A 26,052-nucleotide genomic window follows, 5' to 3' on the forward strand; every position below is an offset into this window, starting at 1 on the left:
CTTCGCCAAGTTATTAAAGGCTGTCAGATTGCAATGCAATCAGCGACAATACTTGCTAAAGAAAATAAGAAGCTACGTCAAGGCAGTAAGCTCCGGCGACAGAAGAAAGATCGGCAGCGTCAATATATCGCTTCTGGTGGAGTACTTCAGGTGCAGCAGGCTCAGCAGCTTACTATAGAGGTAGAAAGGGTAGTCGCAGAGGTTGAGCAGGGTGAGGGCAGTCAGCGACGTCAGCGCGCGCCGCCGACGTGTACAAAGTGCCATATTCAAGGACACACTCGGACTTCATGTAGAACTTGATAGCTAACTATATTTTGATATTCTATCTAATCTTACCTTGTTGTTGTGGATTTATCGTGTGTCGCGTCGGGTCAGGTTTGGTGGGGTGGCCGGATGACTGATCTGGCCGGATGACTGATCCTTGACGTTATGGGCGATAGAGTTTTGTGTGTGTGTTTAGATGGGGGGACCCTGAAACACATGGCCATCACGTGACATGTGATCGGATTTTGTGAAAATGCGGTATTTAAAAGATGGCAGAATCTCATTGCGCGGCCCTGGCTTGTCATGAGATTCATTATTTTGACTTTGGAGGGGTCCTGGCACGCATCGTGCTAAAGATGGTGCTTTGGGACTTTGGCGCAAACTTTAGTGGTGAATACCGTGATTCGGGTAGACGTCGATTGGCTTTGATGCTGTCGAGTACCCTGTATATTATCAGCACGAAATATCACAGCATGTGGCGAGCAACACAATCAGGCCGTGGCTGCATGGAGAGGCTACATATCCTACCAGTCGGCATTGATGAACTTGACGGTCTTGCCGCCAGTCTTGACAATCTCTTTTTGAAGCTTTGTTGCAGCAAGACCACCGCCCGCTCCTCCTCTTGCGTTTATTGTGCCGAGAATCACATGTGTGACTATCCGTCGGCCCAAGGTGGTGGAGTGTGTGGCGCCGTGTGTGGCGAGTATTTGCTTCAACTTATGATCTGAGACAAGGGGAGCAGTCGAGCCATTGAGATAGAAGCAGAGGCCCGCGAACAACTGTTTCTCCGGAGGTACCGAACTATCTTCACAAATGTTGCTCTCAGAGTATGTCTCTGGTTCAAACTCTGACTCTGTTTTTGGCTCTGGCTCTGGCTCTGACTCTGGGTGCATATTAGACTTAGGTACATAGTATATCGGTAACAAGTCAAGGTGTATATTTTACCCTTGTTTTTGGACGGCTGTGTGCACGACTTACCTGCGGCCCAGACTTCGGCAAGACTCTTTTGTCCACCGGTCCTGAGACCGTGGAGACCGACGTTGGCGGAGTCGTCGCTGCCTGCGCCGACTGTGTCTGCGATCCTCTTGCCGCCGTGCCGACCACCCTTGAATTGCTCCCCCAGCTTGAGGTTACGCGACGTGCGCCATAATGTCGAGCCAGACAGCCAATTTTCGGCACGTTGATGACCAGTGCTGGAACTGTTCCAGGGATCGAAAAAGGCACGTCTAGCAGGGGCGGATGGTTGTGATGCGTATGCCACTTGTCTGGACGGGACAGCTAGGCGCGATCGACTCCCAGCATCACCGGCATCGTACGAGAAGGGAGCCGGGGTATCACTCGGGTCGTCAACGGTCATATCAGGTGTTGCTGCGCCTCGCGTAAGGGTCGTCAAACGCGTGTGGAGAAGGGCGGTAGACAAACAGTCAGTCTGTAGCACCTGTTGCTGCAACGGCCTGGGCCTTGGAGAGGGCGCCTGCAAATGGCAAGGCGTAGCGGGTCGGCGGAGGGTTACTTGCTTGTCTGGAGCAGCACATGCATACGGCCTCCATCCGTTCTATTGACTGCATGACGAAAAAGAAAAAAAACAAGCTCGCCATTTGCCAGGGTCCTGAGTCGGCTTTGACGCGAATCCTGCAAAACAAACTTTGTGGTCCAAAGAGCCATGCAGTTCCGACGCCAACCCATGCTCGCTCGGCTTAAAACTGCAAGGTTGCATGCATTAGGAAGTCACCCGTAGGATCGCCATGACGACTAGACACAAAACGGTATGCGCGTGGGCCTCTTTGACTCTGGTAGATATCTTTTCATTACTCGAGCACTCTCGACTCGATAGCAGCGTTACACTACGCCCTTGCCATGTTTTGAAATATGCCCGCCATTGAATCAGGTTTACGCCTGCGTTGATGTAAATGTATTGTACAGCCCGCGAGAAGCAATATAGCCACCCCCAAAACAAATATATGCTACAGCGCCATTACCATGCACCCTGTTCCTGAACACCATGCTTTATCCGTCATAGACCACATAAGCCCTAGCGTACTAACACGAAAGGAGAAAGAAAATATTTTGACCCACAAAGGTTGATGCTTCTCATGATAACGCCCGCTAAACCCAGAGGCAAGGCCGTCGTGGCCGCAGCCAGGACCTCGGCATATTTTCCCCCATGCCTCGTGAAAGAGAAAGAAAAAAAAACAAGTAGAAGAAAAGTGACTAAACAATATGTAATCAATAAAAGAAACGGTACACATCCAGTATGCTGTTCCATGGGGACTGGGTTCCTCCTTGCACCTGATGGACAGCGTACAGGCTTCGGTCCGGAAAAGGTAGAACCGGAGCATTCTTGGAACCCTGACATGTGACCTTGGTCTGTGACCGGACGATCTTGTCGTGAATTCGTAATGGAGTCGTGGGCGGTCCATGGACCGCCTAGTTTTGGCCATTGGTCTTCTTGCTAACTGAGGCTTCGTACATCAAGCGGTGCTTCTTCATCTCTTCTGCGTCAAAGGGCATAGCATCACTGCCCTTTCGGCTCGAAAGTGAGGCGGAGCTGCCGTTGCCGAATCTGAGGCTTGCCAGCGACCGTGCCTTCTTGAGTGATTTCTTACCGGCATTCTCGCCAGTTTGAGGTACGTAATCGGCAGCACCTCGTTCCTTGATGCGGGTAATCTCTTCGACTTCAGGGCGAGGCTTGACGCGCATGCGCTTGAACTCGCGGGTGATTCTCTCCAACTTGCTGGGGCCTTTGATCGAGGTTGCATAGTTGGGAACAGGCTCAGCCGCAGGCTTTTCGTACACGCTCGAGCCTACGCTCGGCCTGCGCTCAGAGCCAAAGCTCACGCCGGAGTCGTGCTTCTTCTCTTTTCCAGGACCATTCATGTATCTGTCAAACGACTCTGGGCCGTGTGTTGATATGCAGTCCTGGATCATGTTTTGGGCTACACGGAGGTACTTGTCGACGATGCGCTGGACAGAGGGCCAGCCAGTAGCGTCCTCGGGGCGCTTGTCCCGGTTGATCAATGGAAGCAGCACATCCGGGCCTCTTCTCTGTACTTGGCTGATCATGTCAAAGAAGACTTGGCGCTCTTCCCTGAGAGCCTCGTGGTCCAGATACTGGGAAGGCAGTTTCATCTGGCTGTGTACAGGAGGAAACAGAGTGTTGAGGTAGCTGATGCAATTGAGCTTGCTGAACTCATCGTCTGAAAGATGGTTGATCATAATCTGCGAATTGACGTTAGTACATGAAGCAATGCCAAGAGAGCTAGGGAGAATGCTTACCCATCGACGAAGACCGAGCCAGATTTGGGCGTAGTATGACTCGGCTTTCTGGTTCTTGCCCTCGAGGTTGTTGATCCACAGAGCAATGCCTGGAGCCGTCTCCGCAACACGGGCCATGTCGGCTTCCCACGTGTCCCTGTGGACGTCGAGAGCTTCAAAAGTAGTTGCCATTTCGCGACGGCGGCGGGTCTCGAGGTCTTTGAGGTAATCGAGGGCGGTCAAGGCCTGGCTCCAGTCGACTTCCGAGGGGTCGGGCATGAATGTGCGGGTGACAAAGTTGACGATGAAGGCGGGGGGCAGGGCGCTGGTTCGTGTGGGCAGGGCCTTGAGCTGGTTCATAAGGGATGAGGTGAAGCTCATGGTCGCAGCTTCAGCGCTGTTCCAGGCGAATTGGGCATTGACGGGGGATGTGCTGCCAGACCTGGATGGGTTCTTGGGGAGCGGGTGAGCTCGGTCCACGCGATTCAGCTCGTACATGGTCTTGAGGGGAATATCATAGCTGCCGGGATATTGCAAAACGTGCTCGAGAACATAGGCCATGGAGGAATGATTGGACTCGTCCGAGGCGTTGCGTGAATGACTGGGTGACATGGTGAAGCCTTTGTAGTGTGTCAATGCGAGCGGAAACCGAGGGCGCCTTTTGTTTTTGGCAGATTAGCGACGCCGCAGCACTAGAGTGCGTGTGGCAGCGCAGTCGAGGCCGCGGGAGTGGCAGTGGCAGGTTGGTGGTGGTGGTGGTGGTGGTGATGGTGGTGAAGAGCAAGAGGTAGCTGAGTGGACGTGGGGTTTTGGTGGGGGGTGGGAGGGGGCCGCCGTGTGGTGGGAGGGAAAGGAAGCGATGACCGGGAGCGGAGCCCGATAAAAGGAAGGAACTGGAACCAGGTCCGAGGCAGACGGGGAGAAAAGCAAGCAGAGCAAGCAAGTAAGGTGCGGTGGTAGAGGTTTTGTGGTTGTGGTCGTGTTGTTAGTGTTGTTGTTATTATTGTTGTTGTTGTGGTTGATGGTGGTGGTGGTGAGTAGTCAAGTGGTGGGTGGGGATGGGTCGGCGTCTAGTCGTGTTACCGGGCACTTGGTGGGCGCGAGGTCAACAAAGGAAGGGCAAACGCAGCCGTTGTCGGTCGCGGATGGAGGTGGTTGTGGTGGAGGAGAGAAGAGGGAGGAGCTTGGAGTATGTAGTGGCCGAAGGGGAGGCTTAGGGCAGGCACGGGCAGAGCGCGGATAGGTATACAGAAAGGGTTTTTGCGTTTGCTCTAGTCGACGGTCGCAGCTGCGCGCCTCATCCCTGCGCGGGGGGCCCGTGATGGGCAGAGTCGCACTTGCATGAGTGGCGTCAGTGACAGGGGCTTCCAGCTTCCCCGAGAACCATGACGAGCTGGGCCTAGGGTGCTGCATCGCTCCCAGGTTGCCCGGCTCCACGCCGACGCTGCCCCGGTGCAGCAGACTACGCTTTGGGAAACACGCTCGCCGCACCGTCATCGTGATCCAGACGACGGTGCAGCCCTCTCGCTCAGCCAGCAGCCAGCAGCCAGCAGCCCGCAGCCCTCAGCCTCCAGCCCTTTCAGCCTCCCTTAGCCACGGCAGACCCTTGCGACGTCATCCATGCCTCTCCCTCTCTCTCACTCTCTCTCAATCTCGGCAGTCGGCGCTGCGCAGGAGCCACGGCATCATCATACAAGTAGTCTGGCTGACGACTGGCTGACTGATTGATTGACTGATGAATGAGAGCGGGCGGATGGCGGGTTGCAGGCTCCATCGTTCCGGCTGTATCGAGCCTCCCTGGCCGAGTCAGGGCGACGAGAGCCCAAAGGCGTGCGAGTCGAGTCGAGGGCAAACTCAAGCTACTGTTTTGCCTGTCCCTCGTTGCTTCCATCGGTCCCACTTCGCTGCAAACTCCACGCTGAACGGCGACCGTGTCAATGCCGCACCTTGCAGACTACACATGCACCTCCTCATGCACCCTCCCCTCCAATGCTCCGCCATGCACCACTCAACGCCCGCCATTTTCCACGCCGGCCCAATCACAAAATTGCATTGCTTGTGCCTGCTTCCAAACCGCTAGCATGCACCTGTGCCTGTGCCTATACCGGCTGCTGCAAACACTGCTGCTCTTGCACTGGGCTGCTCCTGATGATCCCTTGAACAGTCGTGACTGCAACACCACTATCCCCAGCCACTTGTCAACGCTGCACTGCACTACTTACTTCCTTGCACTGGGTCGCCGGGTCTAGCCCGTCTGTCACTGGTCCTGGACCCTCGTCCTTACATATCTACTTACGCACGCAACGCAACCCTCGCATCCTAGCCCCGCCAATAGTTGCTTCGACATGCACCACATCCCAAAACGACTTTCACCTATTACTCTGCTCTAATAGTATACAACGCCCCTTCATCCCTCAGTCCGTCTACGACTATCTCCTTATGTAACTGTGTACCTTGCAGCCGTGGAACTGCACCCACTCTTGCACCCTTGCACCCTTGTCACCAAACCCCCCCCCTGTCTGCAATCCCACGCCAGCCCTTGCAAGTCCTCTCTGCCTTTCTTTTCCCAGTATCCACCACACGCGGCTTCTCTGACAAAAAAGCACTCCAAAGATGCAGTCGTGTCCACGATGGGCATACACGCATCTCACCATCCCGTCTCTTGTATGCAATTTCTTCGTGCATCCACGCTACATACTAATACGATACGGTTCGACGTTGCTAGCTGCCCCGTCGGACCGAGTCCGATAGGCTTTGGCAAGCACATCCTTGGGCACCAATCATGCTTCTCATGCTGCAAACAAGCGCATTGCCGATGTGTTTCGGCCGTTCAGAGCGCAACACAATGCAAAATATAGTCCTCACAGTCTTAATATTCGCAGTGCATCCCCATTTGAGCTTCCGGTGGAGCCCAAACCTAGCCCCATTCTTGCCTCAGCCAGGACCGCCTCACCTAATCCGTCCAGAACCTGTCATCCCTTGGCGAGTGGGATACTCCGTATTGAAGCATGCCCATCGTAGTCTGGACGAATCATACTCCTGGTGCAGATCTCATTTGCACTCAAGGTAGTAAGCCATAGATGACAGTTTCATGTTACGGACATCGGCCTTGGTGAACAGCACAAGCCGGCGTACACCGACGCAGACGCATCAAGCCAAACATGCATATTCGAATCCATATTGGGCCGTTGCAATAATCTCCGTGGCGATCAATCTGGCGGGGGGTGCCCAGCATTCCGCGCTTTCCCGGCTTTCCCACCATCTCCCCGCCAAACGTCCGTGGGTCTGATTCGCCAGAGCTTCTATCGACCCCCCTCTCCCTTGATATCAACACAACTGCTGCTGCAACACCCCAACGAGTATACGTCGTGCACTCAACATTTGTTCATTGCCAACCACACGGAGCTGGCCCGTGCGTGAGACTCGTCGCCTCATCGCTACGCGACAAACATCGCTCTCGGCTTCGTAAAGTCTCAACTTGTTGCGCGTCACACCAAAGCACTAATTACTGGGTCCCCTTCAAGTAAACACCATGTTACCATTGCTATGGGGCTTTCTATAGTCACTACTCTCCCTTTGCCTTGGATATTGCTAGAAGATAATCACTACTCTCCCTTGGCTACCTCTCTTCTCCGCAATCTGACGGGGGCTCCGCGGGGCACTGTGCTCTATCATGTATTGGCGGAGTTTCGTCCGACATGAAAAAAGGTACCAAGAACTTAATCGCTCTCTTGTCGTCACACATCACAATAGTCATGTGTAGTACCGAACTTCAGGGGGAGGCCAGTCTGGTATTGTCTCCAACACCTCCAACTTCCCGTGCGTCCAAAGTATGTGTGTAGGTAGCTAAGAACGTGGCCTAGACCCCCAAGTCGTGCTACCAAAACAGGCAATCTTGTGCGTCGGCCAACCTCCCGATATCAGGTACGCTGCACGTCAAGATCAGCTAATAGCTTCTAGCGCATCTTAGTGCACACGCAGTAGGTCAAGTGTAGCTGAGCGGACCCTCGCAACGTAGGGAAAAAGCAAAGAATCCGATCGGTTTGGGCGCAGGTCCAGATGGGCAATCATCTCAAATCCTATGAATGGAACCTGTGCCTGTTAGCTATTCCTCGTGCCTTCTAGGACCCAATCTCCTCCGATTACTGATCGGACCAGTCATTATCACTGGGTCGTTATCGATACCAGCTATACGACATGACGACAACCAGTGGTAGCAAATGTAAAGTGCCGGAGATGCAATGAAAACCCTAACCACACAAGGTGCAGAGTGTTCGACTGCATTCTGTGGGCGACTAGCGGGAAGAAGGGGGTGGGGAAGGGTCAGCAGGAGTCGGCAGCGCGCCCTACGTGTATTCCTAATGAGTCACCCCAACCAAGGCAGGTGAATATCACAAATATTTTCCAGAACACATCGATTGCTTCCATCATATCTGCCACACCGTGCCTACCTTGCCACCTCCTTGCACAATGGCAACAAGCGCTGAGCTCGACTTCGTCACCGTAGACGTCTTCACCTCCGAGCCATACCAAGGCAACCCACTAGCCATTGTGCGCATACCTAGCGGCCGCACACTAACTCAGAAACAGAAGCAGACCATTGCACGAGAATTTAACCTTTCCGAGACAACCTTCCTGCATGAGAATGCGGAGGGGGAAGCCAATCTAGCATGGACCGTGGACATCTTCATGACATCGCGGGAGCTACCGTTCGCAGGGCACCCCACAGTAGGTACGGCGTGTTATGTCCTAGGACGAACTGCTCAGGCTCAAGGCCTTGATCATGGCGTCATCGAGGCAGCCTTCAACTTGAAAGCTGGACCTGTACGGCTACAATACGACGTGGCCAAGAAGACGGCCAAGGCTTCGATACCTCACGATGTGTACGTTGTTGATTCCCCTATCTACGTTTATTGTCGGTTATGTGTTCGCAAATCTGGCATTTCGGTTTATTCGATTCGATTCGAGTAGTGGCGGTGCTGTCTTAAGTCTTCGTTCAATGTTGTGTTCTGTCTGTCTTTTTAGTTGACAAATGCAAACTCGAGTGCGCTCCATGCATGCTGACCAGTACAGACACATTCATGAAAAGAGATATACCAACGAAATGCTCTTCAAAGTACAGCCTCAGTTGGCAGGGGCTCATAGCCAGGACAAGATCAAAGTAAAGATTGACTTTCCTATAGTCTCCATTGTCAAAGGCATGACGTTTGTTCTGGTCGAGCTGGAGAGCGTCGAGGCCTTGGCCATGGTGTCATTGGCTGGTCAATCCCTTGCAATTAACGGCCTGGATGAAGGTTGGGACAAAACCTTTGTTGGAATGTATTTCTTTGTTCGAGTGGCAAACAAGGACCAAGGAGTGACGAGACTGAGGACGCGGATGATCGAGGGTCCGTTGGAAGATCCAGCCACTGGAAGTGCTGCCAGTGATCTGGCAGCCTATATCTCACTGACAGAAGGTGGAGCCAACAAGACATTCCAGTACGAGATTGTGCAAGGCGTGGAGATGGGAAGGCGTAGCGAAATTCTCATCGATGTCGACGTGAATGAAAACGGGTCTATTTCGGAGGTCCGTCTCGAAGGTGGCGCGGTTCAGGTTATGAAGGGGCAAGTGGTTGTCTGAAATCGCAAAGGTAGCGTCTTCTAGATCATGGTAGAGCATCCGATAATTCTAAGGCATGGATATTCGCAGTCCCGAAGAATAACGCGTGGCTAGAGTCTAAGCCGACAAGCGCAGTTGAAATTATTAAGCAAGGGACTGCACCAGCCCTCCACCTTTTTCCCCCGGCCAACGTCACCAGCCTGCTTCAGAGTAGTCCAACTTGAGTTGTTTTTGTGCAAGTCAGTTACAGATGTAGATCTATCGTGCCTGAAAACCCACCTTGCCTCAGGCCCGCCGAGGGACCCATTGAAGCCGATCCGCATGGGGTAATTGGCGTTGATTCCGTAATCTTCCCCAAGGTACATACCAAACGCATAGCGCGGGTTCAACGCAACGTGTGTCAGCTTTTTGTTTCCGGGGAGGGCACGTTTTGCCAATGCGGAAGCAACGGGTAACTGTTCGCTTGGAAAAGCCTTGGGTCCAGCCTCAGAAAAATAAAACCAAGGCTGCGTATATACACCAGCATGGAGGATTCCAAGAAACAAGAATTACGCTGATACGGGTGCGGCGAGGGTTGCATCCACTGCGGAGCCTGTAAGCTGTGGGTGGGCGATGCAAGAGCAGGATGGTTAGCGCCTTGGATAATACCTGTTGATAACAGGGCTGAGATATTGCACACGGGCTCTTCATCACCGCCATTGTCGAGTGCTGGTGTGTGCATGTGTACAAAGTGCGACTCAGACCACACTTGAACGCTGTGGAGTGCCTGTTTTCGGCCTTGGGGCCTTCCGCCTGTCACCTGTGGCGACCGTTGTTGACAGATGACGACAATGTCAACTAGCATTGTCAATAATGCACGAATTACACATCACAGTCTGGTAGTGAGGCTCGAGGAGGAGGCATGGGTCACATATTCGTGGCGGAGGGGCTACAACTAATTTCCGCAAGGCTAGTTACGATGCTGGTGAAAGCTATAGGGATCTACTATACACTCCTGCGGCGCACTCGGTTACCGTTGAATACGCAGGTAAAGCATTATATGGGGTATACTACAATATGCTCGAAAACGAGGAGGATCGGCAAAAGTGCCTGGCGCCATGCAGCGTCAAGCCCGATTAGGTAAGACCGTAACCCGATAGGACTAGTGCGAACGACCTTCGCGGCACTCTGTGCTTTACATGGGCAACCTCTTACACCATCCGTTTCTCGCGTCTCCTCCTCAATGCCTGGCGCATTCCTGTATCGGCGTGGCTGCCACAACAGCCTCAGTCAATAGCGCCCCGTGCGTGAGCCCATGTTTGCCGGAGTATGTGGGTGTGAGACATGTCTGCCTTCATCGCGGGTTTCATGCCCAAGGAACGAGGAGCCGCCTTGCCAGGTTGTTTTTGCTGTCCTTGGCCTTTGGACATCGCCAAGGACTTAAGGGACCTTTTCCTCGACAAGTATTTGACTTCTCGCCATCATCAGTCGCTTGTTTTCTCACAATCCGGTTCTGCAGTTGAGGGTTACATTCCTTTCTCTTCCTCTTAATTATTTTCTACCAGATTACGTTGAACGTATCTGTCTCTTCTTCTCTTCTCTCTATTATAATCCACCGCCAGCCGGATCTCCACTCCTTATACCTTTTTTCTCGCTCCAGATCTCACTTCAAGACTTCAACATGCGGTTTTCGACTCTCATCCCCCTTATCCTCGCGGCAGGTGTCGCCAATGCCCAGTTTGGTGGACAGGGCAACAATGGTGGACAAGGCAACAACGGCGGCCAGAACAACGGGCAAAACAACGGCCAGAACAACGGGCAAAACAACGGACAGAACAATGGTCAGAACAACGGTCAGAACAACAACGGTGGCAACAACAACAATGGCGGCAACAACAACCTCTGCCTCAACCAGGACAATGTTCAGGATGCCAGTCAATCTGATGGACTTGGAGGTCAAGCGGAGGAGGGACAGGCTCCTTCTAACACGTAAGTTTTCACATCCACGATTCTCTGTGACTATAGTACTAACATCACCAGCGATAATGCCAACTTCATCAACTTCTGTCAAGGCAAGACTAAGACCAACGGTCTTCAGGTCCGTGAGGGTTCTTGTAACGGCATTGGTTAGTGTACTCTGTTCCTCATGTCTGCATCATTTTCTGACCATTACACAGTCTACGGAGATATCCCTTCTGTCAATAACATGGTCTCAACTGTCTTTGTCAACCCCAAGAATGGCGACACTATTCAAGCCAACCAGGCAATCACATTCGCCGTCAAGACCAACAACCTGGTGGCTGGCTCGTTTACGAATCCCGACAACACCTACTACGCTGCCCCCCAGACTCTCCAGGGCGGAAATATTGTTGGCCACACGCACATCACTGTCCAGGACCTGAATGGCAACATCAACGGCGAGGAGCCACCTAACCCACAGACGTTTGCTTTCTTCAAGGGTGTCAACACCGCTGCCAACGGCCAGGGTCAACTTACTGCCGACCTTGCTGATGGTCTTCCTGATGGCGTCTACCGCGCCTGCACTCTTACCTCGTCCAGCAACCATGCACCTGTTATCATGCCTGTTGCTCAGCGTGGTCCCCAGGATGACTGTGTAAGGTTCACCGTTGGTGGCAACGGCGGCGGCAACAACAACAACGGCGGCCAGAACAATGGTCAGAACAATGGTCAGAACAACGGTCAGAACAATGGTCAGAACAACGGACAGAACAATGGCCAGAACAACGGTCAGAACGGCGGCCAGGGTCAAGGAGGTCAGGGCGGTCAGGGTCAAGGAGGACAGGGAGGCCAGGGTGGTCAAGGTGGCTTCGGTGGACGTCGTGGCCGCGGTCGTGGACGCTTCTCCCGCCGCCACTACATCGCATAAACGGCTCCATTCACACCTACACGCCGAACAGGGTTGACAAGAGTGTAGAAGTAACGCATGATTAGGGGGGTTGGCAACAACACAGTGAGGTTTGGAGTTTAAGGGCGGTTATACGCCGCTATAATGGATGGCTTTCTATTCTTGAAAACACACAACGGGAACCAAATTTTTTATCCATTGGTTAAGTTATAAACAATCACACAGAAACAATACACATACACATATGGGACGATGGGGGTAAAGAGCAAAGGGGGCCAAAGGAGAGGAAAGAGAGGGATGTCAATACTCTACGGAGATTGAAGCAAAAGCGCTTCATTGGACTGGTTCTAAAGGTTGCGCGAGCGGGCGAGAGAAATCTTTTCTTTGTTTTATTCTTTTTTTTATCTTGTTCCTTTGCGCCCTACGTAGCTTCTTTTATCCCCCCAATATCCCCCGGCCCTATGCAATTGATGAAATGTAGAATTATCACCTTTTTTTACCTTCCTTTTCCCTCGCACTTCCACCTTTACGTGACAACTTTACAGTTACGTCAATTCTGTCAGAACTCCTTTCTGACAGAATTGACACACAACAAAGCCCTTACTTACTATTGTTAGGGGGAAGGGGGGGCTTGTCACTTAGGGTTCTCTCGGCGCATAAATTTTTTTTGGCGACAATTTAAAAACTGAGCGAAACGTTGTATGCGTCGCACCAACGGACGCAACCTGGGTGGCGATCAGGCACGAAGGTGTTGCAGCGTGTGTCGCAAAACTCCCACTTTACCCGGGGAGGCAATAGCATCGTTCGGGCTGAGAGGGTTCCGGTACAGCGCCTCAATTGCGTTATTTCTGGGTTGAGGGTTGAGATGATGAGAAAGGGAGGGAGAGGGAGTGGGTGGCAGGGTGTCTCGGGGTGAAACTGGGTTGGGTGTAGTTAGGCGCTGAGTTTGGGGGGATGCACGACGTAGTCGAGGGGGTGGATAGGGTTTGCCTACATACTTGATGATTTCATCATGCCCTCATAATTTGTAGCAATGAAGCATTGAAATTCTGCGATGCGAGCGAGGCGTTCTTTTTTTTTCTTTCGTTTTGGTAGGGTTTTGCGGGTGTTCTAATAGGGCACTTACTAAACACATTTTTTACAAACTGCTGGTTTTTGCTCTTTGACTATTGGACAAACATGACACATTGATGCTCATGTGTGTTCTAGTATACACACTCTGTGTATTGAGAAATGGAATGAACCACGCCAGCTCATGCGTATATGTTATGGACTTTGAGTTTGGGGGATGGATTAATTCAAGTTCTTATTGTGCTCAAAAGGACCGACCAACATCACTCCATGGCAATACAATCTTGTGCAACTTGGTGAACAGCCATTCGTACAACGCATTTTACGAAGCAATCGCCTTTGCAGAAGCCATGCGCTGAGCCATCAGACTAAACACAGCAACGGAAGAAATGAAAATGGCGAGGTTGTAGAACTGTCGTATCAATCAGCTCAACAGTTGGCCTATCGTGTGCCAAAGCAAGAACATACAGCCTTTCTGGAGTACGCGCTCTCTTCGGCTTCGCTACGCGCGTCGACAAAGAGTCGACGTAGATTTGGCAGATTAGAAGGCTGTCACTCTGCATCAGAACCATGACCTAGAGTAACTATCCCCCTTGTCCACTCACCATGATGATCCTCCCGTGATAGCGGAGTGATAGCGGCGAAAGCGTCGAAGCGTCGGGCTAGATGCCATCCCAACGCACGGGCCTTATCATCAAGGTGGCAGTCGCGAAGCTCCACCAACATTGTCCCTTTAGCAATTCACTCCCCTGCGACGCCACTCGACTTTCAAAGACGACAATTTCCCGACTGCCGTGTCCAGAACGACCAGGGAATCTGAATTGCGACACCCGCCTCGAATCGATCGTCTACAAACATTCACCTCTGAACGAGCCGCAATCGGAGGGGTCTGGTTTATAGGCTGAGCAATCGGCTGCTGCGTTTCTACAACAAACATGGCTGTCAACAGGATAAGGGGCGCATTTGCGCCGCCGCGCAAGGGAGAGACATTCGAGTTGCGGGCAGGTCTGGTGTACGCTTTTACCCCAGGCACAAGTACAGCTGTTCACAACTGACGATTGCCTCTAGTTCCCAATATGCCTACGAACGGTGAGCGCCTGGTACTACGATAGATATAAAAGCTAGCAAAGCACTAAGACTTTCGCAGAAAAGAGGCCATTCAAAAGACCATCATGTCAATGACCCTCGGCAAAGATGTATCTGCGCTGTTTCCTGATGTACTGAAGAATATCGCAACCGCCGACTTGGACCAGAAGAAGCTGGTATATCTATACCTCATGTGCGTGCATCTGGCGCTGAGATACTACCAGGATACTGATCACATACCTCAGGAACTATGCCAAATCACACCCTGACCTCTGCATTCTCGCCGTGAATACCTTTGTTCAAGACTCGGAAGACCCGAACCCCCTCATACGAGCGTTGGCGATACGGACAATGGGATGTATTCGCGTTGATAAGATGACAGACTACATGGAAGAGCCCTTGCGGAAAACATTGAGAGACGAATCGCCATATGTACGAAAGACCGCAGCGCTGTGTGTAGCTAAGCTGTTCGATCTTGCTCCCGCCATGTGCATTGAGAATGGCTTCCTCGAGCAGCTCCAGGAACTAGTTGGAGACCCAAACCCCATGGTCGTCGCAAACTCGGTCACAGCCTTGGTGGAGATTCAGGAGACTGCTCCGGAAACCAAGGCTCTCGTCATCACCTCGTCACAACTCAAGAAGATGCTTCTGGCCTTGAACGAGTGCACAGAGTGGGGTCGTGTGACTTTGCTCACTACTCTCGCAGACTACAAGGCAGCAGATGTCAAAGAGGCGGAGCATATTTGCGAAAGAGTTGTCCCGCAGTTCCAGCATGTCAACCCCAGTGTGGTGCTGGCAGCCGTCAAGGTCGTCTTCTTGCACATGAAGCATATCTCGCCTGAGATGATGAAGTCGTATCAGAAGAAGATGGCGCCACCGCTAGGTGCGTGTTGATACTGGAAATACACGTGACCGCTGCTGATATACTGTAGTTACACTCGTCTCATCTGCCCCAGAAGTACAATACGTTGCACTACGGAACATTGACCTCCTCCTTCAGAAGCAGCCCGACATTCTCAGCAAGGAAATGCGTGTTTTCTTCTGCAAATACAACGACCCGCCATACTTGAAGATGGAAAAACTTGAAATCATGGTGCGGATATCAAACGACAAGAATGTCGATCAACTACTAGCCGAGTTGAAGGAGTACGCTATGGAGGTGGACATGGACTTTGTACGACGAGCCGTCAAGGCCATTGGACAAGTTGCCATCAAGATCGAAAGCGCGAGCGAGAAGTGCGTCAATACACTGCTTGACCTTATCAACACCAAGGTCAACTACGTTGTCCAGGAGGCGATTGTTGTCATCAAAGACATTTTCCGAAAGTACCCAGGATATGAGGGTATAATACCGACACTCTGCCAGTGCATAGACGAGCTGGATGAGCCGAATGCACGGGCTTCCCTCATCTGGATTGTTGGAGAGTATGCAGAGAAGATCAACAACGCTGGCGAGATTCTATCAAATTTCGTCGACACATTTGCTGAAGAGTTCACTCAGGTATGTTCTGGTGATGTTTCTACGCGGGCGAAGCTAACAGAGTCCAGACACAACTTCAGATTCTCACAGCTGTCGTCAAGCTGTTCCTGAAGAAGCCAGATCAAGCACAGGGCTTAGTCACAAAGGTCCTACAAGCCGCTACAGCAGACAACGACAACCCAGATATCCGGGACAGAGCTTACGTCTACTGGCGACTGCTTTCCAGCGACCCACAGATAACAAAGGTATGTTGTCTTTGAAATGTGGGGTTTGGACAGCTACTGACTTAATCAGGACATCGTCCTCTCAGACAAGCCTCCGATTACATCGACAATACGGTCACTGCCTCCTCAACTGCTGGAGAACCTGCTTACAGAACTGTCGACTTTGGCATCAGTTTACCACAAGCCACCAGAGGCCTTCCTTGGACAAGGCAGGTTCGGCGCGGAGGCGATGCAACGAGCAGCGATCGAGGAGCAACAAGAAGAAGCACGAGAGAATCCCATTGCCGCAGCTGCAGCTGCCGCCGCAGTCAGCGGACAAGCGCCCACTAACATGGAGAATCTCCTGGACATTGATTTCGATGGTTCTGCACCTGCTTCATTGCAAAAGCAGCCTACACATGGGGCATCTGGATTGGAAGGCCTTGCCGGTACGCCCCAACGCGTATCGTCACCCGTGGCGAATGCGCCCCCAGCACAATCAAACATGGATGATCTGCTAGGATTATTCGGTGATGGAGGTGGAGGTGCACCTGCTGCTCCTGCGGGCCAAATGAGCAACAACGACATTATGAACGGATTTGCAAGCATGAGCATGGAGACGAATCAGCCGCCGCCGCCAAATCAGCAAATAGCAGGTGGTGAACAGGGCAAGAAGAGTAACCAGGATCTTCTCGACTTGTTCTAGACTGGGTTGATGTGGGTTGTACGTGTACTTGGGTTAGCGGGGGCGGGGGATAAAAAAAGAGTGCCTCTTGGAAAGTGAGTGAGGATCCATGGGCGGCTAGCGAACATGGTTCTTATCTGTGTATGACAAAGTATATGCATGCATGCAGTAGGTGGGGAATGATACAACGTACTTGAGATAACAGGTAAAAGTAGTCGTGTGACCATTTCATAACAGAGCTTGCTATCATCAGCCATTGCACTAGTAAAGCACGCGATTATACATAAGTCTTCCGATGGGTTCCGTGTGGAGATTTTCTTGGCGAATGTAGTGCTTTCTGTCTTATGAGTCTTAACGAGCTTATAGAGAGAGAGGGAGAGAGAGTCTTGACTCTCTCATGTAAGAAAGGTCAATCAGATTATTTATCATTAGAAATTAGCCCTTTCAACCGAGCAACAAGACTCCCATTATCTTTAAAAGTGGACCAAGGTAGTGTAGTGCTATAGACGCTCATTTGAGCTGATCCCAAGTCCGAATCCAAGCTTCTACTTCGAGCTACTACCATAGAAGAGAGATGGATACAAACTTTTGCCAAAAGCGCAATGGGGACGAGAGATAGATCAGAGCATCATCTCTTCAAAATGGGGCTTACGACAAGTTGATACGACAGTTCCATCGTTGCGTGCTGCGGTCACGGAAGCGCAATTGCCTCCAGGTTCTCTCTCGTCTATGCAAGCTGCTAGACGAATCATAAGATCAAAGCTTGAGGGAGGTGGAAAGATGCGGATAGTACTTACTAGACAGCACATCATCTTCATCTCGTCATATCTTAGTTGTTGTTGTTATTCTTCTTTAGGTTATACTACTGCTAACTAGTTAGTTAGTAGATGCAATTAATCAGCCACCCCACCTCACCTGAGTAAGCCATGTTGGACGCATGTACATAGTATGTAAGTACCAAGCATGTTGAGAGGTCCAGGCCAAGGATAGATAAGGTAAGCTAAGCACTTGTCCGCGAACAGCTCAAGGTTATGCCGATCCGTTTCACATCTAAGCATTGGTGGGCAGACAACACAGGAGAGAGATTTTGGTACCAAATTGTTGGTGTCATGTTTGTGATTGTTTGATTTCATTCAACCATGATTGATTTCCATTAAGCATTACGTTAGGGTGTGTGTGATGGTATGAACCCCATCTGTGCAATTGCAGACGGGTAAAAAAAAAGAAGGGGTGGAAGTAGAAAGGAAGAAACAAGGCCCGTGTTAAATTCATCCACCAGGGCCCTGTGCTTGTTCCGGTACGTGTCGGAATCCATGAGTTGATTCAACCAATGCATCCCAGCCGTTTCCCCCCTTGGACCCTTATCCCAACATCATCGTCAGAAAGAGAAGAAGAAAGACCTGCCCATGGACAGATATGCCATGCATACCAAAGGGTAAGCGGCTGAGCGCTGAAGCGAACGTGTATAAAAATGGAACTTTTCTTGTACAGAAAAAGCTGCCAATAGGAAGCGATTGACTTGGGTATCAAAAGAAAAAAAAGGTGGGGGTACAATAAAACCACGCTCTCTGGCGCTAGAAGAAATCCACTGCGAAAAAATGACGAGTGGTTCTGAATAGGGATGCAAGTCGTCGTTCTACACTGTAGAGGACGCCCGTGTTTCTATGCCGTAAATGCCCATGTTTATCCATGGAACGCTGAAATGCTGCGCAAACAAAACAAAAAACTCCGGTCCAATGCATAGGTCATAAAGGCCGTCACCTGGGGAGATTATTAGGTGATGTGCGAGTTTAGAGATGGGTGTAAGGTTATGAGGCGGAAGGTGTAGACGCGTGGCTCTAGTCTTTGCGGAGAGTGTGCTCAGTATCGGATCCGACAGTGTCTCCGTCCCAGAGACTCTGGTTGTCATCAGTAGGCGAACGAGCACCAATTGGGCTGCGACCGCCAGTGGAGTAGGATGACGAGGAACCGGTAGCCCAATCGTCCGAATCAGAGTTGGGTGGGAACTCCTCGTAGATGTCGAGCATGCTGTAGCCAGCACGGTCCATTGGGTCGCCAATCTCGACAAAGTCGTAGTCCCAGCGGAACTCCTTGTCGGCCTGAGGGCGGGGTAGGAAGTTGGCGCGGCCGAAGAAGTAGCAGACACCGGCGACTGGAGATATCGTTAGCAAGGACCGAGATTAAAACGAAGAATTGAAAACTTACGGAGACTGCCGGCAACCAGGTCAACGGCGTAGTGGTGGGAAAAGTACATGGTCGACCACCACAGCCACATGGTGTAGAAGACATAGACTGGGAACAGCCTGGGGAAGACGTGTCCCATGAATAAAGTCTCCAAAGTAGCCCATCCAGAGTGCAGGGAGGGGAAAGCGCCAAAGACCATGGGGGAGCCAAGGAAGGCGGAGGTGTAGATGTCGATGCCAGTAAGCTTGTCAATAGCCTTGAGTCCTGCAGCGTCGCCGTGAATGCTGTAGTTGGCAGGAGCCAATCCGTAGGTGTTTTCGTACCATGGCGGGGAGCATGGGAAAACAATCTGGATGAGGACGGCTGTGATGTTCATGTATCCAAAAGCACGAGCCCAAATGGGAAGGGTTCCTGGGGGACCCCAGATGAACATGCATGCGCTAACAATGACGGGCGATACGTAATGGACGACACCGTAAGGCAGCCAGGCAAGGATATCGAGGACGGTGTGCTTGTGGGCAGAGAGGATGTTGCTCAGGTTTGAACCGTAGAGAATGTTCTCGAGAGCGGGGAGGACGCGGACCCAAATGGCAGGTCGGTAGTCTTCAGAAATGTATCTACAGATGACAGTCAGCACGCAGGGTCACAAAAGGGTTGTAGTGGACAGCAATACGTACTTGCAGCTCGAGAAGAGGAATAGCCAGGTAAGAGTAGGAAGCAATGGGAGCAGGAATTGGCGAGTAATGGGAAGACACAAGCCCGTCATGAGCAGCGTCGCAACAAACGTCTTGGCAAAGGGCCCTGGAGCCTCGCTGACGGAGAGGGAGAAGATGGCGACAATGGCGAGGAACAGATACTGAGCGTCGTATATGGACCACGAGTGGGTGCGCAGCGAACGTAGGGTATCCGAAGGGGAGAAGGACGTCTCGAGCGAGGCGATGGACGAGGTTGGCGACTGGCGACTGCGTATACGGGACTTTGTGGCTCTCCATTTCCTACGGACGCGGTGTGGGATAAGACTAGGCAAGGCAGCGAGGCCCGGGACGGTAGTGCGCGAGAGCATGTCTGAAGCCGTGGTGTTGTCAAGAAATGCAAGGTAGCTCTTGTTGGTCATGGTGAATACACGGGCTCGGTCGCCTGGGGGAACGGGCTGTGGCGCAATGGGGTTTGTATAGTGATGGAACAACGGCGATGGGAACACGCGACCAAAGGCAGCTGGGGGCGGCGGCGGCGGAGAAGAAGGAGGGAGAGAGGAAGAGGAAGGGGGCGTTGGGCTGGGGCGAGCGTCGTCGTCGAGCCTCTTGGGGGGATTTTCTTTTTGTGCAAGGGGACGACGAGCTTGAACAGAGGATGTTTGGAGCAAGCTTGTAGACAAGGACAGGGCGGAAGAGGGCGGGCTAGAGGATTAAGAGAGGCAAGTTAGGCAGGCACCTGGTAGGGGAAACTCCGGATGGCTGAGGCGTGCACTGCGCCGGGGGGGTCAAATTAGGTCCGCGACTTGAGCGGCTACGACGGAGCGGGCTAGGACGAGGGTGCACCCAATCTCGTTTCCAGCCCTGGCGCCCTGCCGCCTCTTCCTATTGTTACCAAGATTCACGCTGTTGCGTTCGATGCCCATTACGCCTGCGTGATGCGTGCTGCCGGATGGCCCACCGCGGGTGCGTAGACGAGACATGGTATCAGTATTCTATGGTACACATGGCAGCACGCACAGCCCTCTGGACCCCCGGGGCAGAGTAATTACGAATGCGAGGCGTACTTACACCACAGCTGCACTGCACTGCACTGCATGGCGCGCCTGAAGCAAGCGATGCTCTTGCAGCAGCATCAGCATCGTCCATAGCCATCCTGACGCTGGCTTGGCCGGCCATGGAACTGTACCGGACCCGTCGCTGCAACGAGAAAAAAAAATCGTCCGTTGGCTGGCGCCAGGATGATGCGGTAATGCGCTGGACGCTACTTTAGCTCGCCATGACATCAACACACCGCCGCCGATGATGGCAGCATGGCATGGCAGCGGAGGCTCCATCAGCCATGACCATGACCGACATATCATATTAACATACTACTTAGCCCACAGCTGTACGGGCGAGCCTCACCTTGTCGCTGTGACTTGGCGGCGTCATGTTTCGTCTGCCGCCAGGAGTATCCCAGCCTCGACGATAAACACAAAGCATATTCTCCTTCGCTCTCCACAGCAGCCTCTTTGTCCGACACGCCCTCTTGGGCCGCGATAATACCACGCCTGAAACCGCTGACTCTCCATGCACCCCCCCCCCCTCGCTCGCAAAAGGTCGCATTCTCATGTAGACCCTGGTTACCAATCACGCCTGCTATCCACCGGCTCGCGCACCAAAAGGCGTCCGCTGACTGTGTTGTCCGCCTCGTCGTCTGAATAAGCGCCTCGGCACATCGTAAGATCCGCACCCGCGCATCGCTCGGCCTCCGACCAGCGACCTTCGCCTAGAGCACAATACCGTCGTCTCGTCTATCTGTCTCCCCCTCTTTCTTGATGCACTGCGCCTTGGTGCAATGCAGGGCGTAATCTCTTTTTTTCTTCTTGCTCCATTGCCTTCCGCCCTACTTTTGATCCCTGCATCCATCGATACCCTTTTCGCCCGTGGGAAAGCGGACTATCGGACCACGGTTAGTCCTTTGCACGACCCTCCGACTCACCATAGTTAGCCTCACATACAGCTTAGCGCCCTTTGCAAGCCCACTACACACGGGACCAAGCAAAAGGGAAAAAACCAAATGCAGACAAAACAAAACAAACAGGACCCCATATCGCGTTCGTCGCTAGCCGCCAGCCGCCCAAAGAAAATGCCTCACAAATAAAAGAAGAAAAAGATTGTTCTCGATGCCGAATCTCAGCGACCATCGCAATTTCCTCCTCCAACCTCCTATTCCCACTCGAGTGATGCTGTTTTCCCTCTAACACCCATCTACCCGCATTGAGAAAACAAGAAATGCCATATGATTCGTGCGCATGACCACCCATTGACTCGAGACAACCTTTTTGCCAACAGCACCACCATCCGCTGTCAAAAGCACAAACCTTACTTTTACCCATCTTCCCCATCCCCCCTTCCATGCCCTCCCCGGTCAACAAAATAAACGTGCAAACGCATCCACTTCCATCCCTAACTCTCCCCCCACCGCTCAACCGTTCCACCGTTGAACTGTCACGCATCCGAAAATCCGCCTCCCTCATCCCCCCCCAGCCCCCCGTCCACAGCATTTTCACCTAGTGTTTCACAACCGCCAGGAACGAGAGTGGATGGCCGAACCCACCACAATCCAGGCACCGCAAAAAAAAGAAGCCTAATAGGTCGGCCATCGCAGTTAAAAAAAAGCCCCCACCGCTCCCAAATCCTTGCCCGTACTCGTATTCCGTATGCACACCATACCAAATACGATACCCGTTCTAGACTCACTCTGCCTATCGCATCGACTACTTACCCTTACCCTGCTTCTCGCTACTAACCTTCCCAGTCACAAATCACACGTTCGCACTGCCAATCCCTCCCCCTTCCTCGTCCGTCTTGGCCCCCATCGTCCCGCACGAATTCGCGCGCACGAGCCACCATGCGATCTATGTGCAAACTTCCTGCGAGCGCGGGAGTCGGGTTAATCCATTCTCCCCCTGCTTTTCCGCTGCTGCCTTTTCGTACTATGCGTATCTCTCGTTTCCCTGGTAGAAGTAGAGGGAGCGTGAGGCGAGCGCGAGGCGAGCGCTCGCCTCGTACCCGAGCTTACATGATTATTATTTGCAACACTCGGGCTTGAGTGGAGTATCATGCATGTAAGTATGAATGAATGAATGAATGAATGAATGAATGGGGGCCGAGATTTGATGGATTTGGTGATGATGATCGGCGTTGTGATGGGGTGACTTGTTTAAATTGTTCTTGCTTTCGGTCGGACTACAGGGTTTGTGGGGGGGGGAATGTGAGTATGGTATATGCATACATACCTACTTAGGGACATGAGAGAGGTTCCGTGGAGACTAGTTACATAGTGTCGGTAGGTAGGTAGGTAGGTGCGTGTGGTTGTAAAAAAGGGGGGGGGCAGTGATGTGACGATGATCAGGAACCCACGCGACAACAAGTGCGGGCCTTGCCGGGATTGACTACTGCAACTCTACTACTACTAGAGTACCGCTCACGATGGCAATAGCGACACGAGCTCGCCTTGGCAATGTCGTGGCATGAACATTTCTCATTTCTTTCATGACTTCTTTACCATGCATAAGATGTTTAGGCCATCACAAATGAACACCTGTCTTGCAACAACTGTCCTAGACATTCAGAAACAAAACTAGCGTCTTATTCAAACAGACAAAACATGTCAAACAAATCGTGCCAAACAATGTCAAACACCACAAGGCTCAAGACATCATGCACTACAACACATCATCTATCCCCTACCGCGTATCAATCAAATCCTCCAAAAACTCATCCAGCTCAATGATCGTAAACTGCTCCCCCCACTTGGCTCGGAACTGGCGTTTCCTATAACCACTGTTGATCTGCTGCCCCCAGCTGATCAACTCCACTCTCCACCCCCGCTTCAACGCTCGCTCCACGTGAGCTAGGAACCCGTCCGACATCTCTGCAACTGCCCCGTCCCCCGTCGCTAGCACCATTGTGCTCGGCCATTCGGAATCAATAATGCTCTGGCACATCTTCAGGTGAAGAATCTCGTCCACTCCCTGCTCAACCCATTTCGGGGCCGCAGGTGTCTTGGGAGCCGGGGCGCTCGTTTCAGAGTCGCTGCCGCTGCCAGACCGCATCTGCGTGGCCTTGTGCCACCCCATCTTCTTGACGTCGTTGAAGAATTTCTTCTTCTCAGAGTCTTCCCGTACAATCAGCACTTGCTCTTGCATCACGCTGTCGTACCCAACCGCCTTCGAAGTCTCCACCAGCTTCTCAATGTGAGGAAGTGGGTTGGCTTCGCGGTGTGAGCCAGCGAAAAATCGCTTGGCTACAGGTCGGCGCCGCTCCATCAGCAGCGCAAGGCTATCAAATGATATGTCATACGCGTTATGGTGAAACCCATGCGAGCGCAGCATATCCTTGAGTCCAATCATAATGTTCGAGGCGTCGACGAATACATGCAAACCGTGCTCGCTTTGCCGCTCGTTCAGAAGCTGCATCGGCGCCACCAGCCACTTCTGATCTTCCGGAAACTTCTCCATCAGCTTGTTGAACAGATGAAGATGGCGATCCGTTTTCGATCGAATCACAAGAGGTGGTCGACGTCCGCTGAATGAGCCGGCCCGTGGAGTCGGTGTCGTTGGAGCCTGGGCTACAACAGCCGGTTGTGAAGCAGCCCTTGGTAGAGTAACTGGCCGAACAGTTCGCGGGACAAGTCCATGGCGTACTGGAGTAGCCACAAGAGACGGCCGCTGTGGTGGGGGATCAAGGTGTTGGTCTAGCACTGGAGTGCTCGACGTTTCGTGTACAGCTAGATTAGGTACTGGCGTTTTACAGGGAGTAATGACCGGTGCTTTTTGTAATGGCTGAGGTGTCATTGGCTGTACTGCGTATAATTGCTTAGATATACTGGGGCGAGACTTGGGTGTCTTCGGTTGCTTCGGCTGAATGTCGTGAGCACCTGTGGATTTTGGTGCGGACGCCTGTACAGAAAGCGTAGGTCGGATTTTCGCACCAACATTGGATCGTGAACTCGTTCGGGAGGGCTTTTGCGGCTTTTCAGCAACATCGGTATCCTCCACTGAGTTATTGGTAAGCTTGTCTGATTGCTTGCCAATGGAGCCTCGTTGTTTTTGATGCTCCCTCTGCTCACGTTCTTCAGCAAGTTGATCGAGGGTTTCTTGCATGATCCGCTGGCGGGTTTGCTCTTCCAACAACTCCTTCTCAACACGTCTGCGAGCCTTCTTGCGCTGCGTCTTCGTCAAGCCCGGGCTGCTTATTGGCTCAACAGTTGAATTTTCAACACACCCGACGGGCGCCTGAGCCGGCTTCAAAGTTGGAGACGGTAACAAAGCGTCATCTGAGTTGCTAAGCTCAGAGTCAGGGTCGAGGGGTGGAAGTGGTGCTACCAAACTGTCTGAGAAGCCTAGGCTCTCAAAGAGCTTGGAGAAGCTGCCCAAGCGTACCCCGCCATCTTCGCAGGCTGGTGTAAAGTTCTTCTGCGTTGTAGGCCGAAGCGCTGGGGAGCAGATATCTTCGGAAGCAGATTCAATGAGATCGATAACAGGGCTGAAGTCCCAACCGGCATCAAGATATTGTGAAGGCATTGAGTGTAGTTTCCTCGCAGGATAATTAAATAATCGTAGTTCAGGGTGTTCGTCGTAGGTGAGTGGTGAATGCTAATGTGTGGCGGAATCTGGACGAGTGTCAGATGAATACAAGAAATCTCAGGCGGTAAGCTCGGCATCCTGAGAGCAGCGTTTCAACGATACAGCCTTGCTACACTAGGCACACTCAGCGCGTAGAGGCTGGATCACAAGGCGCAGCAGATGGCCAGACATACTGTATAATTGGTCTCGAAACAAGGGTCCTAATCGCGCGCTCATGATCAACGGTGGCGACGTATAGAGAAAGAGGTATTGCCAAGCTCAAACAGTAGCTGTAAGGGCAATCCTGGGAAGATAAGTGTGTCAGTAAGAATAAGAGAGCTGCAGGAGCGTGAAGATAAATGCCTGGTGTTTGGGTGGCGGCGGGGTGAAGGTCATCGGGGGTGTCTCAGCCTCATGGCCCGAGCTCTAGCCGGCTCTAGTCTATTCGCTTGGGTCGATATGCCAACGCCACCGAGAATGACACACATCATGCATGCTGGAGATCGGAACGTCTTTGGCGCTTCACTCACCTTTGTTTGTTACCATACCTAGGCCATTCACTGCAATTATCTGAAACATAGGGATGCCTCTATGAGCTACGTAGGTTCGGAAAACCCGAGAGCGGTCTAACGTGCCCATCATCATCTGGCCTTTCTAGAAAGAGCAGCCGAAATTAACCAGTAATCATGTGCTGGCGCTGTTGTAGCACCGACAACTAAATCAACAGTGACCGACTGGAAGTTCAATCCCAACCACTATACAAGAAACAAAAGACGCATCAAACCTCACAGACAAGGCTGGGTTGCCAGGGTGCGCATCAACGTGATAGGGCCGTCTTGGTACCAGTTTTATGGGCACGAAAAATAGTTTTCTTCCGGGCAATTTCAAGCAAGAGTTCTTAGTACATCGAGAGGTAAGTTTCATGACTTGTGTTATAACTTGTGCAAATGCATCGCAAACTCAAACAATAAGCGGAAGTAATATCTGACGTAATCTTAACAATCTCATGAACCATCTTGTGATAAAGGATGTCCACAGCAGGCAAAATAAATGAATATGACCCAAACAATTCC

At 52.1% G+C, this 26,052-nt stretch overlaps 9 protein-coding genes across 9 annotated transcripts; 3 read left to right on the top strand and 6 right to left on the bottom strand.

Moving 5' to 3' along the window:
* Positions 1-577: 577 nt before the first annotated feature.
* On the bottom strand, positions 578-1,621 carry COCSADRAFT_85344 (uncharacterized protein; the record flags this gene model as incomplete). The annotated part of the gene is made up of 3 exons (XM_007699926.1): positions 578-707; positions 793-1,129; positions 1,210-1,621. 3 exons carry the CDS (start codon positions 1,619-1,621, stop codon positions 578-580), a joined length of 879 nt encoding a protein of 292 aa, XP_007698116.1.
* Positions 1,622-2,657: 1,036 nt separating this feature from the next.
* On the bottom strand, positions 2,658-4,335 carry COCSADRAFT_301307 (uncharacterized protein). The gene is made up of 2 exons (XM_007699927.1): positions 3,541-4,335; positions 2,658-3,483 (listed from the first exon to the last, which is right to left on the bottom strand). The coding sequence occupies exons 1-2, from the start codon at positions 4,129-4,131 to the stop codon at positions 2,692-2,694; spliced, it is 1,383 nt and encodes a 460-aa protein (XP_007698117.1). The 5' UTR covers positions 4,132-4,335; the 3' UTR covers positions 2,658-2,691.
* Positions 4,336-5,016, bottom strand: COCSADRAFT_354033 (uncharacterized protein; the record flags this gene model as incomplete). The annotated part of the gene is made up of 1 exon (XM_007699928.1): positions 4,336-5,016. The coding sequence occupies one exon, from the start codon at positions 5,014-5,016 to the stop codon at positions 4,561-4,563; it is 456 nt and encodes a 151-aa protein (XP_007698118.1). The 3' UTR covers positions 4,336-4,560.
* Positions 5,017-7,911: 2,895 nt separating this feature from the next.
* On the top strand, positions 7,912-9,335 carry COCSADRAFT_35199 (uncharacterized protein). The gene is made up of 2 exons (XM_007699415.1): positions 7,912-8,402; positions 8,593-9,335. Exons 1-2 carry the CDS (start codon positions 7,990-7,992, stop codon positions 9,137-9,139), a joined length of 960 nt encoding a protein of 319 aa, XP_007697605.1. The 5' UTR covers positions 7,912-7,989; the 3' UTR covers positions 9,140-9,335.
* Positions 9,336-10,313: 978 nt separating this feature from the next.
* On the top strand, positions 10,314-12,482 carry COCSADRAFT_138626 (uncharacterized protein). Its single transcript, XM_007699929.1, has 3 exons — positions 10,314-11,086; positions 11,138-11,223; positions 11,275-12,482. The coding sequence occupies exons 1-3, from the start codon at positions 10,779-10,781 to the stop codon at positions 11,982-11,984; spliced, it is 1,104 nt and encodes a 367-aa protein (XP_007698119.1). The 5' UTR covers positions 10,314-10,778; the 3' UTR covers positions 11,985-12,482.
* Positions 12,483-13,110: 628 nt separating this feature from the next.
* COCSADRAFT_113433 (uncharacterized protein) lies at positions 13,111-13,657 on the bottom strand. Its single transcript, XM_007699930.1, has 3 exons — positions 13,640-13,657; positions 13,503-13,583; positions 13,111-13,446 (listed from the first exon to the last, which is right to left on the bottom strand). The coding sequence occupies exons 1-3, from the start codon at positions 13,640-13,642 to the stop codon at positions 13,357-13,359; spliced, it is 174 nt and encodes a 57-aa protein (XP_007698120.1). The 5' UTR covers positions 13,643-13,657; the 3' UTR covers positions 13,111-13,356.
* Positions 13,658-13,776: 119 nt separating this feature from the next.
* COCSADRAFT_138629 (uncharacterized protein) lies at positions 13,777-16,899 on the top strand. The gene is made up of 7 exons (XM_007699931.1): positions 13,777-14,046; positions 14,103-14,123; positions 14,182-14,313; positions 14,366-15,003; positions 15,053-15,621; positions 15,669-15,845; positions 15,895-16,899. Exons 1-7 carry the CDS (start codon positions 13,970-13,972, stop codon positions 16,507-16,509), a joined length of 2,229 nt encoding a protein of 742 aa, XP_007698121.1. The 5' UTR covers positions 13,777-13,969; the 3' UTR covers positions 16,510-16,899.
* A 1,427-nt stretch (positions 16,900-18,326) lies between these two features.
* On the bottom strand, positions 18,327-19,786 carry COCSADRAFT_85211 (uncharacterized protein; the record flags this gene model as incomplete). The annotated part of the gene is made up of 3 exons (XM_007699932.1): positions 18,327-18,640; positions 18,694-19,289; positions 19,350-19,786. 3 exons carry the CDS (start codon positions 19,784-19,786, stop codon positions 18,327-18,329), a joined length of 1,347 nt encoding a protein of 448 aa, XP_007698122.1.
* A 3,312-nt stretch (positions 19,787-23,098) lies between these two features.
* On the bottom strand, positions 23,099-25,364 carry COCSADRAFT_138635 (uncharacterized protein; the record flags this gene model as incomplete). Its single annotated transcript, XM_007699933.1, has 3 exons — positions 25,174-25,364; positions 24,484-25,026; positions 23,099-24,411 (listed from the first exon to the last, which is right to left on the bottom strand). The coding sequence occupies exons 2-3, from the start codon at positions 24,935-24,937 to the stop codon at positions 23,099-23,101; spliced, it is 1,767 nt and encodes a 588-aa protein (XP_007698123.1). The 5' UTR covers positions 24,938-25,026; positions 25,174-25,364.
* Positions 25,365-26,052: the final 688 nt, after the last annotated feature.

This window comes from Bipolaris sorokiniana (assembly GCF_000338995.1).
Source record: "Bipolaris sorokiniana ND90Pr unplaced genomic scaffold COCSAscaffold_4, whole genome shotgun sequence".
Taxonomy (NCBI): Eukaryota; Fungi; Ascomycota; class Dothideomycetes; order Pleosporales; family Pleosporaceae; genus Bipolaris; species Bipolaris sorokiniana.

Bases quoted from the DNA above. Each gene is read 5' to 3' on its own strand.
- COCSADRAFT_301307 (XM_007699927.1), bottom strand. From the start codon at position 4,131: ATGTCACCCAGTCATTCACGCAACGCCTCGGACGAGTCCAATCATTCC. The intron at 3,484-3,540 runs GTAAGCATTCTC...GTCAATTCGCAG, and splicing joins GGCTCGGTCTTCGTCGATGG to ATTATGATCAACCATCTTTC.
- COCSADRAFT_35199 (XM_007699415.1), top strand. From the start codon at position 7,990: ATGGCAACAAGCGCTGAGCTCGACTTCGTCACCGTAGACGTCTTCACC. The intron at 8,403-8,592 runs GTACGTTGTTGA...TGACCAGTACAG, and splicing joins GCTTCGATACCTCACGATGT to ACACATTCATGAAAAGAGAT.
- COCSADRAFT_138626 (XM_007699929.1), top strand. From the start codon at position 10,779: ATGCGGTTTTCGACTCTCATCCCCCTTATCCTCGCGGCAGGTGTCGCC. The intron at 11,087-11,137 runs GTAAGTTTTCAC...TAACATCACCAG, and splicing joins GGACAGGCTCCTTCTAACAC to CGATAATGCCAACTTCATCA. The intron at 11,224-11,274 runs GTTAGTGTACTC...ACCATTACACAG, and splicing joins GGGTTCTTGTAACGGCATTG to TCTACGGAGATATCCCTTCT.
- COCSADRAFT_113433 (XM_007699930.1), bottom strand. The intron at 13,447-13,502 runs GTATGTTCTTGC...TTGATACGACAG, and splicing joins GCGCGTACTCCAGAAAGGCT to TTCTACAACCTCGCCATTTT.
- COCSADRAFT_138629 (XM_007699931.1), top strand. From the start codon at position 13,970: ATGGCTGTCAACAGGATAAGGGGCGCATTTGCGCCGCCGCGCAAGGGA. The intron at 14,047-14,102 runs GTACGCTTTTAC...GATTGCCTCTAG, and splicing joins GAGTTGCGGGCAGGTCTGGT to TTCCCAATATGCCTACGAAC. The intron at 14,314-14,365 runs GTGCGTGCATCT...CACATACCTCAG, and splicing joins CTGGTATATCTATACCTCAT to GAACTATGCCAAATCACACC.